The 19,990-nt window shown below is 41.0% G+C and overlaps 1 protein-coding gene across 2 annotated transcripts in view; it reads right to left on the reverse strand.

The window, feature by feature from the left end:
- LOC140476551 (calpain-3-like) overlaps nt 1–16,925 on the reverse strand; it is a 110,469-nt gene extending 93,544 nt beyond the window's left edge. Inside the window, exons 1-2 of one of the 2 annotated variants that reach the window (XM_072569331.1) lie at nt 16,849–16,921; nt 16,247–16,482 (exon numbers count right to left, since the gene is read on the reverse strand). In XM_072569331.1, coding sequence (XP_072425432.1) covers nt 16,247–16,447 — 201 coding nt within the window. In that variant the 5' untranslated portion in view covers nt 16,448–16,482; nt 16,849–16,921. Of the gene's footprint in view, nt 1–16,246 lie in introns of both variants that reach the window. The other variant, XM_072569332.1, reaches the window with a different exon arrangement.
- Nucleotides 16,926–19,990: the final 3,065 nt, after the last annotated feature.

The raw sequence follows: 19,990 nt of genomic DNA on the forward strand, positions 1-19,990 counted from the left end.
CCCCTCCCGCCTCTGCCTTTCACGTACTAGGCGGTCACAAAAATGCCCGGATGGTGTGTATGGCATGGTTTCTAGCAAAAGGTGTTTACTTGGATCTCTATGAGCAGACAGAGGGCTAATGAGGCAGCAACTACCACACTCAGCAGCAAATGATATCAGCTGGTACGTTACAATACCTTCAGAGGACACACACTCCTGGCATAAATCCAGGCTGCTCATTCCTGATTGGATGGGTTTCAAAAAACGTCACACCTGCAGAATCTACACAAAAGACAATGTCCCTCAGGCCATTGGCCGAGGTACAATAGAGAAATAACAAAAAAAAAACACACTGAGGGACTGCTGAGTTACAACAGCCAGAAGGGTTGTGTCGATAATGTTAGTGAAGAATAGGAAGAAAAATAGAGATAAACATCTTTTTTCTGTGTCCATAGAGCTGAAAGAGGCCCTACCTCAGCAAATGGCATTCACATTTAAAGCTGCATTCAACAGGCTGTGTGTGTGATTTTAATATAATTGAGATGCAAGTCCATTGAATCATGATCTTATGGGCCTGGCTGGGCTGTTATGACCTCAAGTGGTGCAGTATTTCTCCCCCATAATTCTAGTCCATACATTTCTCAATTCCTGTGGAGAGTTTCTCTCTCTGATCTCATTGAATTACTTTGCAAGACTTAACACTTGTGCTGAGAAAACAGGCTATATTTAATTGCAAGAATGTATCTCGAATACTGTATCCAGCTCCTTATTTAAGAATAGATGTGAAAAGCATTTGAGGCAGTTCAGAGAAGGTTTATTCAGTTGAAAGCTGGAATAAGCGGGTTTTCTCATGAGGAAGAATTGGACAGGCTTGTTTCCACCAGAGCTTAGGACTGCAAGAAATGACTTGATGCCTTTAAATAAGGGGAAAGTGAGGACTGCAGATGCTGGAGATCAGAGTCAAAAAATGTAGTGCTGGAAAAGCACAGCTGGTCAGGCAGCATCTGAGGAACAAGAGAGTCGACATCTCGAGCATTAGCTCTTCATCAGGAATGAAGTCCAGTTCGATGATCACTATTAATTATTTCATTATCCTTAGTGGCCAGTCTCTTCTCAGCAGGGGAAATATTCTGATGAAACTGAATATTGCCTCCTATGTGCCCCTGCAGCCTTCAGTCATTTGAATAGAATATTTGATAAGAGACCTCAAATCCAACACTATACTACATGGCAAACAGTCCACCTGTACGTGTTGGAAACATGGACAGTGGATAGCAGACACCTCAAGTTCCTACGGAGAAATTACCAGGGACACCTCTACAAAATCCTCCAAAACTACTGGCAGGATAGATGCTACAAAGTCGGTGTACTTTCTCAGGCCAACTCTGCTAGTATCAAGGCACTGGTTATGATCAACCAATTGCATTGAGAAGGCACATTGTCCGAATGCTTGCTATCATATAATCATAGACTTTACTTCGAGCTGCATCATGGTAAACAGTCACCAGAAAATGCTGCAATTCAACAAGGCAGCTCACCACAACGTTCCCAACGGCAACTAAGAATAGGCAATCAATGCTGTCCAGCCAGCTTCTGCATAACTAAGACATCCTGTAGTTCCTCCTTATGGAGGCATTGAAGATTATTTCAAAGAAACATTGCCCCTCACAGATGTAAAGTATAGCCTTACTACTTTACTGACATGCCTGGTGTCCTCGAACCAGATTCCAGCTATGGGTCAACTATTACCCACTGCTTTATGTGTCTGTCTCAAGACAGTCAAATGCGCTGAGGTAGGTCATGTTGATAGTTGGTGGTCCCTTTAAGGGTCATTCAGCTACTGTTGCATCTGAGTGCTTTCCACAAGTTTTTCCTCGGTATTTAGTTTATAATGCCAAGAGGTGATGAAACACTGGGCAAGGCTGAGTCCCTAGGTCAGGCCTGGGCTATGCAGTGAAAAATCAAATGGAGAAGAAACTTCAACTATATGCACATTACATCATTTAATCTCACTGAAGTTCTGTAGCTGCATTTCACCATCTTACGCTGATGGAAGCATGCTAATTACACGGCTCATTACTCAATTAAACGTGGTTGACTCAAAAAGGTAAAACTGATTTCTTGTACTTTAAAATTCCCTGGTCCATGCCAAAGTATAATTCTAAAATATTTTGGAAACACTGTTGTTAGTCTTTCAGTAATTCATACGCTACATTGTTATATTTTAACTACCATAAATTACTTTGGTGTTATTCACTTTAAAAGTGTCATTATGGAACAAACTTAGCCTCTGAAGCATTACATTCTAAGGACAGCTGGACTGGTGTGCATCAATTTGCGGAGGAATTGCCTGACCCAGCGCATTGGAGACAATGAAAAGAAAGTTTGACTTTCCAGTTATCATTCACACTCATTGCTGCTGCAAAATTTCTACTCATTAGGAGGCATCATTATCAAGTGAAGTTTTTGAATTCTGTTCAGCAGGGGATGGAGATAGATGGTCTGACAATGAACAGTAACGTTGTGCTTTTAAAGAAGAAAACTGGAAAACAAGGTAGAAGCAGTCATAAAGTAAGCGTCTGCGAGAGTGATGCAATATGTATGTGTTGTATTAATGCTTGGTTTCAGACCAGGCAGGTAGTTTACCTTTAAGATAGTCAAATAATACAACGACACGTGGTGTTCCAGTATTAAGGTTCTCATTGTTGGCCTCATTAGCAATTACGGTTGTAGAGGTGTTGTTGTAGTTGCAGTAACAGTAGTACACATGGTCTAGGTCCTTTGCTTAAGTCTGAGAGCATACTGCAATATAACAAAACTCTCTCTGAATCTTGTATATTTAAATAAGATCACCCTTAATTCTTCTAAATTGTAATGAGGAATGTCCTTAACCTGTTCAGCATTCTCAATAAATCAACCTCTTTCTCCCATGTATCAGCCTGATGAATCTCTTCTGAACTAACTCCATTGCTACTGTCTTTACTTAAATACACGGACCAAAACCATACACAGTATTCCAGATGCAGCCTCACGAATACTCTGTGTAGTTGCAACAAGACTTCCCTACTTTTAAACTCCAAAAACCGAGCAACAAAGGCCAATAATGTTCAAACCAGCAGCAGAGTGAGACAACTCCTGTCAGAGCTCCTCTGCTCAACCAGTTCCTTTTCCCTTTCCTTTCATTTTTTTACCCTCTTTGCAGCAGTTTTGCTCCCCCACTCCCCAACGTTTTAAACTACCCTAACTGGAGAATGGAAGGGAGATGAGTTGCTGCCGGAGCCCAGAGCAGCAGGACAGTGAGCACAGCCTGAGTCCTGGAGTGGGCAGCAAAGTGAGCCCCGAGTGGAGCAGGGCAAGCTGGGGCCGAGTCCCAGGCTCAGAGCTCAGAGTGGCAGCAGATTGAGTCCTGGCTGGAGGCCAGTGCATGGAGGCAGCATGGCCTTGTGTTCTGAGGTCCAGTGGGCACAGACTCATGTTGGTAAATGACGATAACATGAGTACTTTAAAGACACTTTATTCTCATTCTGGACTTTTAAACTCTGTATTCCCATGCTAATTCTCTTTTTACTATTCCAATTCTGTGACGATACTTAAAGTATCTGTACCTGGGTACCTTGTACCTAAGGTGGCGTTGAGAAGCAACATTACAAACTTTTCACTGCACTCATTCGAGTCCACATGATAATAAAGGCTATTCTATTCTAACATTCCATTTGCTTTCTTACTTACTTCCTGACCTACATGCTAACTTTTTTGTATTTCTCGCATAAAAACACCCAGACCCCTCTGTGCTGTAATTTCTTTTAAATATCTCTTCAATTAAGTAACAATCTGCCTTTTGATTATTCCTGAATGAATGATTTATTTGTTGTCATATATATCTAGGGAGATACAGTGAAAAGTATTCTGTCACCACAATCCAGCCCCATTTTGAGGTAGAAGAAGAATAAAAGAAAGTACTTAAATAGAGTTCACTTTCATTGGCCAGCGTCCCAAACAAATTTTCTGAGCTCACACCTTCCTACACTATCTGCCATGTTTTTGCCTCCTGACAATATCCCCTTATTGATTCCTTATGTCCTCATCACAATGTCCTCTCTCTCACCAATTTTTGTAACGTCAGCAAACTGAGATGCATAATCCCCTCCCCCAATTCATCAATATAAAGTGTGAATCAACTCCTACAAAAGTATGATTCTCAGATCATTTAAGGACAGTGACTAATGAAACAAAGTGCAAAATGGTATGCACAATCAGAGCTAAAATTTGTAACGTTAATATAGGGCGCAGCCTACAAATGTCACATTCCAAATTTTCAATGCCAACTTGTTTTCTCGCTTTCTCGGAAATATTCAACTTTGGAAAATGTCAGTGGTCTGATTACTATGTTTGCAGATGACACCAAAATTGGCAGAGTTGCAGATAGTGATGAAGACTGTCAAAGAACATAGCGGGATATAGATTGCAGATTTGGGCAGTGAAATGGCATGTGGAGTTTAATCCAAACAAATGCAAGTTGATGCATTTTGGAAGATCAAACTCAGGTGCGTTTTATACAAAAAATGGCAGAACCCTTTGGAGCATTAATATACAGAGGGACCTGGGTGTACAGGTCCACAGATCCCTGAAAGTGGCAACACAGGTGAATAAGGTGGTCAAGAACGCATACAGTATGCTTGCCTTCATCGGCTGGAACATCGAATAAAGAAGTTGGTAAGGTATGTTATAGGTGAATAAAACTTTAGTTAGGCCACATTTGGAATATTCCATGGTGTTCTGGTCACTACAGTATCAGATGGATGCATTGGAGAGAGCTCAGAGAAGGTTTACCAGTATGTTGCCTGGTCTGGAGGGTTTTAGTTATGAAGAGAGGTTGCTAAACTCGAATTGTTTTCACTGGAAAGACAGAGGCTGAGAAGTAACCTGATAGAGGCCTAGAAAATTATGAGAGGCATTGATAGGGTGGATAATCAGAGGCTTTTTCCCCAGGGTGGACAGGTCAACTACAAGAGGGCAACAGTTTCAATGTGAGAATGGGGGAAGGTTTCGGGGAAAATTGGCACAGGTTTGGTGGGCCAAAGGGCTGCTCCTGTGCTGTATTGTTTTTTGTTCTCTCAAATTTCAAAAGTGTTTGTGCAGTTTCGAGCCTAAGTAATAAACCATATAGTGGAATAGAACTTGGGAACAACCTCACACCACTGTAGCAATCATCCTGGTTACAGAGGATGCTGGCTTCAAGAGGAAATTCTGAGCTTAACATTACATATATATCAGAAATTTTAAAACACAGTTAAAGCAAAATTGGCAATGGCTACTGAGGTGATGCACTAGAAAACCTGTAAAATCATGTTCCCTATTCCAGAGAGAGTCACCATTTCATTCAAGAAGTACAGTAGAACACCAGTATCCACAACAGTATGACACATATCAAATTATCTGTGTCTTTTTTAAAATTAATTCTTCGAATGTGAGTGCCAATCGATAGGTCAGTATTTATTGTCCATCCCTAGTTGCTCTTGAGAATTTAAAGCATTCATAAATGAAGTGAGGCAACTCTCAAGGTTACAAGACAGCAATCATCTCCAAACTTATACTCTCAAAAGGCTGAATGCTGCTTGGAGAGATATAGTGATGATCTTTCAGAGACTTTAGAAATGACAACCAGGACGCTCTTCCCTCACAGTACTGAAGAAAAGTGAAGAGCAGTCACAAGTATTAGATCTTGTGACAGCTGGACGTGGGGTCCCATTCTTTTCTCACAAGAATCCTGAGAGATCTGTCAGTCATTGGCCAGCTCCAGTTCTTGCAGTTCAGTGCACCTGTCATTTTCCTCATCTATCAGTGACACAACATAGAATAACGCCTGGGTCGTTTTTATGGGGTTTTACAACTTCTAATACTTCTGTCAGGTTCAATTCAAAATTTCCTCTCTATCTGCAACCAGGGCCTTTACTAAAAAGATTTAGAGTATTAATAAGCTATTCAAATCGGGGATCATTGAATACAATCTCAAATATTTCAGGCCATTGTAAGAGGAACACTTTTCAAATGCTTGAGTTGTAAAACAAAAATACTTTCTATTTGAATAGCTGGATAGACAATTGGGAACTATCTGCTCACATAATAGTGATTAACAGCTTGGTGGGATAAGCTCCTCCCTTTCTCACAGGCTTAAGGGAGCTCTCTCTGTTTCTGTCTTGCTGACTGTCCAGTGGTAAGTGGGTTGTGCCTGAGAAAGCAACAATGGTTACCACTTTCATTGAAACCAATCATTTTTAAGAGAGAGATTCAAATTTCCAATTATTATCTAAAAGGTATACCAAAATCTTACATGTAAATTTTTTTGTAAAAATTAGTGATAAAACACTGTTAACTAAATACTATCACCCTTTCACAGAATCATAGGAGTTGTTATGATGTAGAAGAAGGCTATTCAGCCCATTGTGCCTGCACTGGCTGGTTAAATAAATATCATTACCTCATGCAAATCTCCTGCTTCCTCCCCATAAGGTTGCACAATATTTTCACCCAATAATAATCACCCAATGTCCCCCTGAATGTCTTAATTGAAGCTGCTTCTACCACACATCCAGGCAGTGCATTCCTTAACTATTCATGAATAAGAAAAGGATTTTTTTTCACATTATCTTTGTTTCTTTTGCAGATCACTTTAAATTTACGTCCTCTTCTTCTTATTCATTTTATGAGCAGGAACAATTTCTCCCTATCCTATCCAGTCCGCTCATGATTTTGGAAACCTCTATCAGATCTCCTTTTAGACTTCTTCTCTCCAAGGAGAACAGTTCCAACTTCTTCAGTCTACCCTTTTAATTTATAGACTCCACATAGTGTGGAAGCAGGCCATTCAGCCCATCGAGCCCACACCAACATTCTGAAGAGCAAACCCAGGCTCTCCCTCCCTATCCCCAAAACCACACATTTTCAATGACTGCGTATCCATAGACACTCTGAGCAATTTAGCACAGCCAACTACGCAACCTGCACATTTTTGGACTGTGAGAGGAAACCGAAGCACCCAGACGATACCCACACAGACACGGGGGAATGTGCAAACTCCATACCTGAAGGAGGAATCGATCCCGGGTCCCTGGTGTTGTGAGGCATGTGTTAACCACCGTGCCACCTCAATTGACATGACTCATTCCTGGAACCAGTCTAGTAATTTGCTTCTGCACTTTTTCCAATGCATTCACATCCTTCATATAATTTTGTTCTCACAACTGCTAACAATACTACAGCTGAGATCTAACAAATATTTTGTTAAAAGATAAGATTGGAAGAATTGCTTGTCAAAACTGACCATGAAAGTTAATTCTGGGATTCAAAGTTATCCAACTAGGAAAGCAGAAGGGAAGTAACCCAAAAGAAACCAGAACCAACTGTGGACTCTTCCCTACTTTTTCTGTGGACAGTGCTTTCTGTGACAAATATAAAGGAGAAGGCCCGTTGTCTCCTCGTGTAAATACGTCTTCTTTTTGGTAAAAAAAGTCTTCTTTTTGATTCAAAACCATCCAAACTATGTTTAGGAAGACAGCAGAACAGGTCACATGACCTCCATAACTTAACCTAAATTTAGAAAAGAAGTCTCAAAAATTACCAAACAAAATTCAATTTTTAACCATATTTTAGAAGTCAGAGCAATGACTTGAATAGTTTAAATGATTATTTAATGACTTCAAAGCTACAAAAATGAACTTATTTAGTTCCATTGTTACTATTTTTCATAACCAGGAAATATGGTAGATTGATAAATTTCACTGTCAAAATCTTAAGCTACCGAATAATTAGTTGTTGCCTGGACATTGTACCCTGTGTTTATACTGTACTTCTCAGTTTATTTTCTCTAAAGAGTAATGAACAAACATGGTGCCATGTGGAATTTAGATTATCTCCACCAAGTGAAAGCTAGATTATGATCACCTTTTGCAACAGTCAATGACTTGTAACTATAATAAGAATCACAATGATCTCCTGCACTAGCTAAAACAAGCCATTACATGGGATATGTTTGGGGTAGGCTAATTAGATCAGCCTATCTTTTTCTGCCTATCTTCTATGTACAGTAAATTGACTGTTATCATCCCCAGGTCATTATCATTCAAACTGAAACTGGGCAGTCAAAGGTACCTTTTGGATTATGGTGGGGAGATGTGAGTTCCATTTCTCAGACCGGCTGGTGAAACTAAAGCTGAAAGGATATGCAAAAACCTTAAAGCCACGTCATTAACATTCAATGTAATGCCACCAATGACAGCACACATTTTAAGTTATTATTATTGTCTCTCTTTCATTAGTAGAACTGGAAATGGCACAAATGATGCCTGGCTTTTTCCACTTTCCATTGTGCTCAAGAACAAGAAGGCATGCCCCCTTTAATGCAGCAGTTCTAACGTAAATTCTATTGAGGTTAGTGTGTGCGTGTTGACAATGGACAGAATTAGACTCAGCTGTTAATACTCCCACAGCTGAGTATCCTCCTGGCACTAGCTGCTTGAATTCAGCTGTGAAGAATGGCACACTTCCAGGAAAACTTACACTTTGGGAAATGATAGAGAAAAACTTACATAAAAAAGTATTGCCAATGCTGAATTAAAATCAGAAAACGGTGGAGAAACTTGGCAGATCCGGCAACAGCTGTGGACAGAGGACCAGAGTTAATGTTTTGAGTCCGGTATGATTCTTCTTCTTCCTGTTTGGGAGAAAAGTCATGTCAGACTCAAAATGTTAACTTTGAAATAACTTACCCAGGGAGTCGAAGTCTTGTGCAGATTGCCACTCTGGTGCTTTTTCTTTCAAAAGAAGTGAGCTCTGCATTTCTGAAAGAAGATTCTGTTTAGGTCTCCCTCAGAAATGCGAAGTAATATTTCCAAGTCTGCCAGTTCTTTTGTAGTGTCAACTTTCAGAGGAATACAAAGTGTGCCACCTTTTCAAAGCAGTTAGCTGCCGCATTCTGAAATGTAATGGTCCTGAAGGCCATTTTGACAGATGCATTCAAATTGTATGTACATAAGGTAAGTGTGATGTTGGGTTCTGGGAGGGTAGGATGCCAGATGGGTAGGAGTAAAAGATGCAAGGTGACAAAAGGGAGCAGGTAAGTGATGCGGTATCAGGGTCGGTGAAAGAAAAAGGAGCTGGTTTGGGGGTGAGGGTGATGGGTTCCAGCCTGGGGGTTTTGAGTTTGGTGATAGGAGGGGAATGGTTGGTTGGGTCTAGCAGGTGGCAGTCAGTTAACGGTCTAGGGTGTCTACGTGGTTCAGATTTGGTGTAGTTGGGGTGTGAGGTAGGTATGGGGTCCATTTAATATTTACTCAAGAGTTAGACTGTGAATTAAGATTTCTGGAGGAACCTTATTGGCAAGGCATTGCCAGCAGAAAATTCAATCTCCTGGGCAATGCTTTGAAGTACACTATGATGCCTGGCTTTTTCAACTCTTCATTGCGCCACATTCTCACAGGGTCCCCATGCACAACTCCCATCAACACTGGAATAACAGGCATCTGTCCAGGAGAATATTTGTCACTTTGTTTCCCTCTCCAAAGATGGTCCCAGATCTGCAGAGATACTCCAACACTTTCTGATTTTATTCCAAACCTATAAATGACTCCCAAAGATTGAAATCAATCAGAATAAGCAATCTTCAAAACAGCAACTGAAGGAATTGCAAAATACTCTCCAACTCAATGTCCTATTTTTGTGGTTGTAAATACAACATAATGGTTAGTGAGGTTATTGATAATTTCTAATTCCTCCTTTTATGGATCTTTTACATTCTAAATGCTCTAGGTACATTGACTGGAGTGCAGGGGATGGGAGATTTTTTTGGGAGGGTCAGCAATTCTTCTCTGCAAATATTATCATGTAATCAGATTCAGTATTGAACTTGGACCATTGAATCCTTTAAAACAATGTAAGCAGAAATATTCAGAAAAAGGAAGTTAAGAGGCTGACTTGGCTGTTTGACAACAAAAACATTCCATGTTCCGTTACTGGCCAAAGGTCAGGTTTTTGCCCTCACTGAAAGACAAGTGATTTAATTTTGTGTCCCTAATATACTATAAGGCCCTCTTTGTCAAACACAGAATGGCTATTGTGCTTATGTATTCACATTAGGGATGTCATTTTTCACTTTTACTTTGCTGTCCTCCTTTTCAAACTTCCATGGCACAATGAGAAGTGCATTTACCATCTGAATATTGGCCTCATAATGATAACCATGGTAGATATCATCAATTGTAGTAAAAAAAAACCCATCTGGTTTACTCATAATCTTTACAGAAAGAAATCTGCCGTCCTTACTTGGTCTAGCCTGCATATGACTCCAGACCCAAGTAACATGGTCAACTCTTACCTGCCCTCTTAAAAGACTCAACAAGCCATACCCACATCCCACAAAAGAATAAGAAAATAAATGAGTTAGTGCTGATTGTAGGTAAACTAGGCTTCTAAGGTAGCTTAGAACGGATCCAGACATTGATTGATGCATGGTGGTTCAGTGAGTGAGGAAGTGAGATACCCAATAACATTGCATGGACTCTGCGCCAACTCATTACTCCATCAGTTTGTACAGCCTCACATTTTAAGTACAGGATGGAAAACGCAGGCTTAAAATAACTCAAGGGGGAGATTTCTGGATGCTATGGGTGCCTTGACTGATGGATGGAAGGCTATGTTATGAACCAATCAGTTGGTTAAATGGATATTAGTGCAGCTTTCACACTATCAGGATGTCGGCTATAAGTGGGAGGAGGTGGTTTCACCTCTCATGAGCAACGAGTAATCAGAAGCTGCCAACTTTTTGCTCAATAGTGCCATAAGAATTAATCGTACATTTGAAGGCCTCATTTAGGGTCAGGGTAAAAAGGCTGTCCATGGGCCAGAGACATAAATGGGATGAAAGTGAGAATGTGAGAGGGAACAACCCCTAATGCCCCACCCCACCTCCCATCACCCAACTGCCACCCTGTCCGACTAAATGTTCTCCCTTCCTCCAAACATGCAACAGGGCAGGGTATAACTATCCAAAGTATAGAGTACTGAGCGTGTGGATCAGGCTCCCACAAACAGCAACTAAGGTTGAAACTACTTCAGAAAAGAAGTTGGATTCAATGTCTGATGGGGATGGGACTGGCAGTTACAAGGATAGGTGCTGCACTGCCCAATGGAATTAATGGGTAAGGCAAATGTATTTGTAGAGGGCAACAAGCCAATACAATTTATAGTAGTTAAAGCCTTATTCAGAATACTGCTGGTCATTGAGTATTCTGGTATCCTCCACATGGCCAATACAAGCCCTTCAGCTTCACCACTCCATGACACCTGACAATACAAATGTGCATCGAAAATTATGAATAAACTTAATGTGGACTGAATTATAAATAAAACATAGTTTATCATATTTTATTACAATTGAACAATAACTGTTCTTCATGTGCTCAAAATAGTGGCTTATAAATTTTCCCAATTGTATCACAGCAATCTACTCTCAGTACATAAATACCAAAACAGTGAATAGTTCAATTGGAGTATTTTCTCAGCAAAAGCAATCTGAGCTGGCTTTACACACCATCTGAATGTTTTTGTCATTATATTCTTATTTCCACGCTAACATTCAAAAATATTGGTTGAGGTGTTAGCTCTTAAAGTGTTAATGCTGAGGAGGGCAACACAAAAGATTACATGGACATGAGTGGGAAGTCAGCTCTGGATCGCAAAGGAAGTGGGCCTAACATCTAAGTTTCATGATGAGTAACAACGTTGATGATACCACTGTAACTCATATGGGAAATAATTTGTATAAAACTCCTAAAGACGTGTGTGAGACATTCATAGAGCGAGTAAGCCAGACTGCAGATACTGAGAGTCTATATGGGCACTATGGTACAAGAAAACCTCACAGGTACAAGCACTGCACAGCTATTAAAGAGGAATGTCCAATCTGTAAAATAATAGGTCACTGGTAGAAGATATACAGATAGACCGTATATGACAAAGGTACAGAACAGCAACTCAAATAGGTACTCACACTAAGATGTTGATGATATAGGACAAGTACAAGAAAATCCAAAGGTTCTCCTAGTGAAACTAGGCAATCTAAGTCAAGCTTTTTGATAAGAAGTTATTTGTATCAAACGGCATCTCACTAATTTTAAGCTGGATTACAGGAGTGAATGTCAGCATATTATCAGATAATGTACCATGAGTGAGGAAAGTGTAAATAGTGAAACTAAATGGTCCAGAGGTGTAACTCTCAAGATTAAAGATATACAATAAGCAGCTCTGCAGCATGAGGTATGTCAGACAGTAGAGAAAGCATATGTACTTTACAATCAAGAATTATCACCCCTAAACATGTCTTGATCTCAATCTTATTCAAATAGCAAAAGGAGTTAAACTTGTTACAGTTAACCAAGAACTGGCAGAGAAACAGCTAGTTATGTCAAAGCCATTCAAAATGTCGACAGTCCTACTACCATTGTTCAAGGAAAAGCCAGTTATGTAACCAAGGATCAAAGAAAGAGTTACTATTGAGCAGACAGTCATCCAACAACTGATCATAGGTCAAATGGTAGTAGATTTCATAGGACTTCCTGATCTCATGGTGGAACTCGATAGAGTTGGTAGAAGTGCTTTACATGCCTATCAACGCTTGTGGGAATTTGTGGCAAGAGTCATCAGAGTGTGTGAAGAGATGCAAAGAAGAGAAAGATAATCAGCAGTGCAACCCACTTCAGCTCATTGATGAATCCTTTTATGGATTTGCTCAGCCTAGGTCGAAGATAGGGTCGAATTTGATATCAGATGCTGAGAAGGAACATTTCACTTCTTCATCTTTGAAAGAGGAATCAACAGTATGAGTGATAGCAATCAAGACAAGTAAGCAACAACTTTCAAGTAGTATGGCTGAGGAAGTGAAGACGTTGGTTCACTAACATTGCAATCGCCTAGGACAACTAAAAGTTTCCACTTAATCAACAAGGTTGAGGTACATTGTCAATGTATTTCAGCACAGATTTGCTTGCATAGGTAAAGATGGGCTGCAAGTAACTCCATGAAAACCACCACTGAGGTGAGTTGACCAGAGCGCACAGAGTCTGGATAGGGTCAAGGAGAAATCACCTAGGATACTGTCGAGATATAAGTATCTGGTTTAGAGGTTCAAAACACTGTCAAAGAAAAATGAACTGACCTAGAAATCCAGGATACCTCAAAAACAAAAGTTGCCTGGTCCAAGCATCCATGATATAGCCAGAAAAGAGCATGCTTCAATGTGGGAACTCTCTTCCACAAAGGAAATTCAAGAGGTTCTGAAAATGATGGAATGAAGCAGTGGCCTGCCTCAGCAGGACATGCTCCACAAACGAAATCCAGGAGCAAGGTTCTCATGTAAAGGGTCTTTACAGATCACACGCTGTCAACAGCAGAACCAAGGTCAACAGCCTTCAAGCCAAAAGCCCCCAAATCTTCTCAACCAAATGAGAACATGTTTTAGCAGAGTAGTGAAACAACCAAACTGTCTGAATTTGTAGGAAGAAAGTGAAGACTGCAGATGCTGAAGATCAGAGTCAAAAAATGTGGTGCTGGAAAAGCACAGCCAGTCAGGCAGCATCCCAGCAGCAGGAGAGTCAGCGTTTCAAGCACAAACTCTACATTGGGAATGTGGGGGGCCCAAGAGGGCTGAGATAAGTTTGTAGTCAGAGACTTTAGAGCAGTTGGTGTACTAATAATGTAACTCTATGTGTTTTTATAAATAGCACAGATGGAAAACATCTTGGGCGTAGGATCTGAAAGGATTCATTGAGGAATGTATTAAGGATTGCCATTAGAATGATGCAATATGGAGTGGGATAGCAAAATAGCTCTGAATCTCAAAGGAGACAGACCGATCATGTGGGGTTCTTGATAGTCTTAGTAACAATGTACTTATATCAATGTAACCTGTTTGCCATCAAGCTACAAACTACATGGTGTTTTAAATATGACAGTCTCTCCTCATTAGACCACCAAGTGGTTTCCTGCTATCACACTAAATTAAGCTAAAAGGAGCATGGTGGCAATAAATCTATGAAACGGAACCAATACTCCAGAGAACTGACACAACATGATGAGCAGTGGTGATGATCAATCACACAACAAAGACAAAAACATGCTGTTTTTAAGGACTGAATGACAATAAACTACTGGGGAGTGTTTATTCCCATTTCAATGGGAATCCATCAACTGATAAGAAGTTGATTTTTGTGATCCTGACTACAATTTATCAACAACTCAAATGGATCAATTTTAGCTGCTGCTTTCTGAATCCTAACAAGTGGGAGAATATTTCATAGATTCCCTATGGTGTGAAAGCAGGCCATTTGACCCATCAAATCCACACTGACCCTCTGAAGATCAGTGCATAAAGACCTAGCCCCATACCCAAAAAACCCCTGCATTTCCCAAGGCTAACCCATCTAGCCTGTACATCCCTGAACACTTCAGGACAATTTAGCATGGCCAATCCACCTAACCTGTATATCTTTGGACTGCGGGAGGAAACCGGAGCACCCAATGGAAACTCACACAGACACAGGGAGAATGTGCAAATTCCACACAGTCAGTCATCCAAGGATAGAATCAACCGAGGTTCCTGGCACCATGAAGCAGCAGTGCTAGCCACTGAGCCACCGTGCCACCTGAATGGAGAGATTAAAATTTCACACCCTAACCCTATTTTTAAATAGGGTCCTTTTCGTGTTTAAAGCACAGAATTCAGGTATAGAGTGGGCTCCCACAAAAGGCAAGCAGGAACCTATTTGATGTACTGTACTTAAATTTTACTGGCAAAGGCCTGTGTAGTGGGATTTTCAGCCACTGAGCCAAGGCAGAAGTTTCTAGCTGCCCAAAGTAAGCAGTCTTATTGGCGTTCTTGGGGGCCAGGAAGTGAATGAGTACTCGAACCAAACTACTCAAGGAACTCCCCTAGCTTTCCCTGCTCTCAGTCACTACCTGAAGCTGGTGCTCTCTTCCTGACAGTAATCCCAACAAACCAGTCAAAGTGGCCTGGTGCCAGAGAGAATCAGTCCTGTAGCATATCAATTATGAGTCAGTCACTAGCAGGGACTCTATATCGAGCCACACAGTCTGACCATAAAAACAGATGGGTGTTAAAATGTGGAACCACAATGTAGCTGACTGCCGAGCTTACAAGGTTGCATGGTGATCACTTTGAGACATTTAAGATCCTGACAGAGCTTGACAGATTAGATGCTGAAAGAATATTTCCCCTGTGGGAGAAGCTATAACTAGGGGACACTAGATTTCCAATCTAAGATGAGATGAAGATTTTTTTTCTCTGAAAGGAAAGTACATCTTCAGAACTCTCTTTCCCAGAGAACAGTCAAAGTAGGGTCCATTGAATATTTTTCAGGTAAAGCTAGAGACATCCTTCATTAACAAGGGAGTTAGTAGTTATCAGGTGTTGTGGAAATGTTGAGTTGAGGCCACAATCATAGTCATAGAGATGTACAGCATGGAAACGGTCCAACCCGTCCATGCCGACCAGATATCCCAACCCAGTCTAGTCCCACGTGCCAGCACCCGGCCCATATCCCTCTAAACCCTTCCTATTCATATACCCATCCAAATGCCTCTTAAATGTTGCAATTGTACCAGCCTCCATCACTTCCTCTGGCAGCTCATTCCATACACGGACCACCTTCCATGTGAAAAAGTTGCCTCATAGGTCTCTTTTATATCTTTCCCCTCTCACCCTAAACCTTTGCCCTCCAGTTCTAGACTCCCCAACCCCAGGGAAAAGATTTTGCCTATTTACCCTATCCATGAAACCCGATCAGACATGACCTTATTGAATGGCAAAGCAGGCTCAAATGGCCAATCCCTACTCCTAATTTATATGCTTGTAACAAGCCAGCACAAAATTTCACACCTATCATACTGCAAATCATTCAAATACATTAAAAAGAATGAAAAAAGAGAACAGGAGTAATAGACCAGGGAAATATTGCAAACCAGTACAAGGAAAGATCATAAGAAATAGGAACAGGAGACTGGCTGATCCAATATTCCTCACTCCACTTTCCCCACATTCCCCATATCTCTTGATTCCCTACTTGATCAACAACCTATCAATCTCAGTCGTAAACATACACAAGGAGCATGAATCCCAAAGCTCCATCACACAACAATCAGCCAGTCTCAATGTAACCCACAGCCTGAGCTACTATATAATAAACAGTATGTCACTCACTGGGGGTCTTTTCCACTCCAGCTTGAAAGGGAGAGCCACAGAGTAAAAAAGTGAGGACTCGTTAGCAGGGAATTCGTCGTCTTCAAACAAGACACCTTTTCTCAGGCACTCATCCTTCACCTGCTGAAAGACTTCGCTCTTGTCACATTTAATGTGCTTGTTACGGTTGATGATAGGATACAAAGCAGCTTTGCCAAACATTTTGGATTGACTCTGGACTGGTGGTGATTACTGCACTGAATTGATGACATGAAGCATGGTAACAATCACACTGTTTCAAAACTGCAGTAAAAAAGAGTTCTATTAATAAGAGAAAAATACACAGGCTGCAGACACAGGAAGGAAACTATTTGATTTCATAGAACAGGGAAACAGGTTCCTTTTACAGCTTATACACATAAGCAAAACATTTCAATCAGTTTCTTTGAGGTAAAAGGCAGAAGTCGTTTGGATAGGCTGCTCCACCAAACAACACCTCTGCGTGGCACAGGGACTTCCAGATTCCTCACAAGGTTCAATGCTGTTTTGTATAATCACAATAAGTCTTCTTCACAGTTTTCCACATTGAAATAAAAACCAATCATCGACTCGTAGAACGATACCTCTGTTGAACTTTCCAGAATTGGTCTTGGCTCTCTCCCCGTGTCATTCTCTCTCAGCCTTCCCGACTGTTCTGGTCTCAATGCAGAAGTGAAACCAACAAGATCAAACACTAAAAATAGTCTTAGACAGGCTGTAGCTTGTGGCCACTATATTTGTTTCTGCAGGCTCCTTATACAGGGACACAAATACTCAGACACATACTCAGTGTTCATTTATCATTTTTTTCCTGTTTTTAACAACCTTTCTTCTTCCTCATGAATGTGTTGTGGTTACAATATAACAGTAACTGCCAACTGCACAACATTTCTTTTAAGCAAGGATCAGTTAGGAACCCTTTCACTTTACTCAGTAATTGACCTTAATAGTGGGATGGATGAGAGGATAAGTGTAGTGGAAAAGAGGGTATGAGCATGAATGGGGAGGTAGTAGGGTGAGCAATACAGTTACGAGAATAATGGGTGATGGATGAGTGCAGTGGGTAAGAGGTTGGGTGGAATAGATGAGAGGTCAAAGGTTAAAGGGGTGAGTGATGGATAAAAGGGGTGAAAGGAATGCCTGAGGGTGAGCCCACTCAGCACAGGGTGGAAGGGTGTCAGAGTATGATATTGGTGGTGACAGGGGATTAAGACAGCTATCAAAGGGTGAGCGGGATGAGTGAGGAGAGATTGAATAGGTTAGTCAAATGGGCAGGGGATTAGACAGGTGGACTGGAATGTGTAGGTTGGGCTTGGAGGATGTGTGTAGTGGGTAGAAATAGGAATCAGGTGGGTAAAAGAGTGAATGCAGAAGTTCAAATCAGCTGCCAAGTTCTGTTAGTTCAGTGGAATCTCACATAGTGTCACTCACTGAGGCATATCAGCCACACGTTTACACTTGATCATTGATTCCCACTCTGACTTATTTTATTCACTGACTCAGACTTTCACTTAGTGTCTCTCATTGTCATTCAGTAACTTATTCTCCTACCATCACACTATTATTCTCATGTTAACTTACTCTCAATCTCACGTAATTGCAATTTCACTCACTCATGTCTTCAGTCGCTACTCATATTCTCAGTCACTTTCACAGAATCATTTACTCACTCCTGCTCAGTATCTCAGTATCTCATCACTTTTAGAATCACAGTAATTTACTCCTTTATTGTTGTTCGCCCATTCTCCACAGTCTCATTGTCTCTCAGTCACTCCCATATTCAATCACTCAGTCTGGCCAGGGTGGAAAGAGGCTCTCGCCCACTGGTAGCAGAATTAGTGGGGATCTCTGCCAGTTCAGTATGGGAAGCCCAATAGAATCAAGTATCCTTCAGGCACTTACATGGCAATAGATAAGCCTTGTCTGCATTTGACGATCCTGATGGCGGAAGTCCCAGAGAGAGCTGCACAGCTCCTGATGCCACCAGCATCAGCACGAGTGGTGGCTGCTGCTGGAACTGCACCCACCCGGACAAAAAGTGAGAGAAGGTAGAATGGGGTTTGCCAGGATGGAGGAGTGTTGCAGACAAGGCAGGGTTTGGCTTTCAGTGACTGGTATCCTCAATATGGCACAAAATGGGTTCTCAAGAAAGAGATAGATATAGTTCTTAGGACCAAAGGGATCAAGAGATATATGGAGAAAGCAGAAAATAGGGTACTGAGTTGGATAATCAACCATAATCATTTTGAATGACAGAGCAGGCCAAATAGCTGATTCGTGCTCCTGCTTTGTTTCTATGGTGCCCCTTTTTCTATGTGGCCCAAAATTTCATTAGGTTGGCTGGGTGGCCTTCGCATGTTCTGGGAAACTAATGCAACGTCCATGTAATCTCTGAGCCACTATTAAACTGCAGTAGGCTTAGGGGTAATGGATACTAATTGGCTTATTAATTAGGAAAAGTGACATTTTGCCACTGATGGCCAGGAATGCTGCACTTTCAACCCCTCACTTAAATGGGGGAAGATTCTGCCATTGTCTAGAGACTGACATGGGGCTCTTCAAACATTAAGTGGGCTTTACTATTATGTTTCTCACCTTGATGCACAGCATTAAATCCAGCCCATACTGAGTCATGTGTTCTTTAGTACTCACTCTTAATAAGTGACTCATTGCACTTATCTCTGGAAAATGTGAATGATACCTAGATTCCAGGGTGTGAACAAAATTGGGAACAGAGAACTGAGCTGGTCTAGATGGTTTCATCCTCCATGCTTGCTCTGCCATTCAAGTCCATGGTTGACCTTTCATCTAAATCTCACCTTCCCACACTATTCCCATATCACGTAATTCCCTCAGTACACAAAAATCCATCACTATCCCTCTTGAAGATACTAATATTATCTGAGTCAGTTATGTGCTATACCTCAGCAAAACAAAGAACTGCAGATGCTCGAATTCTAAATCAACATAAATTGCTGGAGAAACTCAGCAGGTCTGGCAGCATCTTCGGACAGAAAGCACACCAGTTAATGTTTTGACTCCAGTGACCTGTTCCAAAGAAGGGTTGCTGGATCAAATTGCGAACACGGCTTTCTTTCCACAGATCCTGCCAGACCTGCTGAGTTTCTCCAGCAATTTCTGTATGAGTTACACTTCACCACAGCATAGTCACACAGGTTACAGATTTGAACAAGTAAGTAGAATTCCCCAATTTACCTGTCTTTAGACCCAGATTGACAGACCAGGTTTCTGTACTTAACAATCTATTTATTATAAAAAAAAGATACTATAAACAAATAGATATTAACAATAGATAAACAACTCAGAATCATCAGCATATAACTCTATATTTAAAATTATATCCTTTTTATAAACCTTCCCCCAATCCACATATACAGACATAAAGAAAGATATTATGGGCATAGGGAAAAGTTGGGAAGGAAGTTTATTGATTTCTGTCCACTTAGAGTTAGAGGGATGTATAGCACAGAAACAGACCTTTCAATCCAACTCATCCATGCCGACCCAATCTAGTCCCATTTGCCAGTACTTGGCTCATTTCCCTCTAAACCCTTCCTATTCATATACTCATCCAGATGTCTTTTAAATGTTGTAATTGTACCAGCCTCCAACACTTGTCTGGCAGCTCATTCCATACATGTACCACCCTCTGCATGAAAATGATGCCCCTTAAGTTCCTTTCAAATCTTTCCCCTCTCGCCCTAA

This window comes from Chiloscyllium punctatum, chromosome 4 (genome assembly GCF_047496795.1).
Source record: "Chiloscyllium punctatum isolate Juve2018m chromosome 4, sChiPun1.3, whole genome shotgun sequence".
Lineage (NCBI taxonomy): Eukaryota > Metazoa > Chordata > Chondrichthyes > Orectolobiformes > Hemiscylliidae > Chiloscyllium > Chiloscyllium punctatum.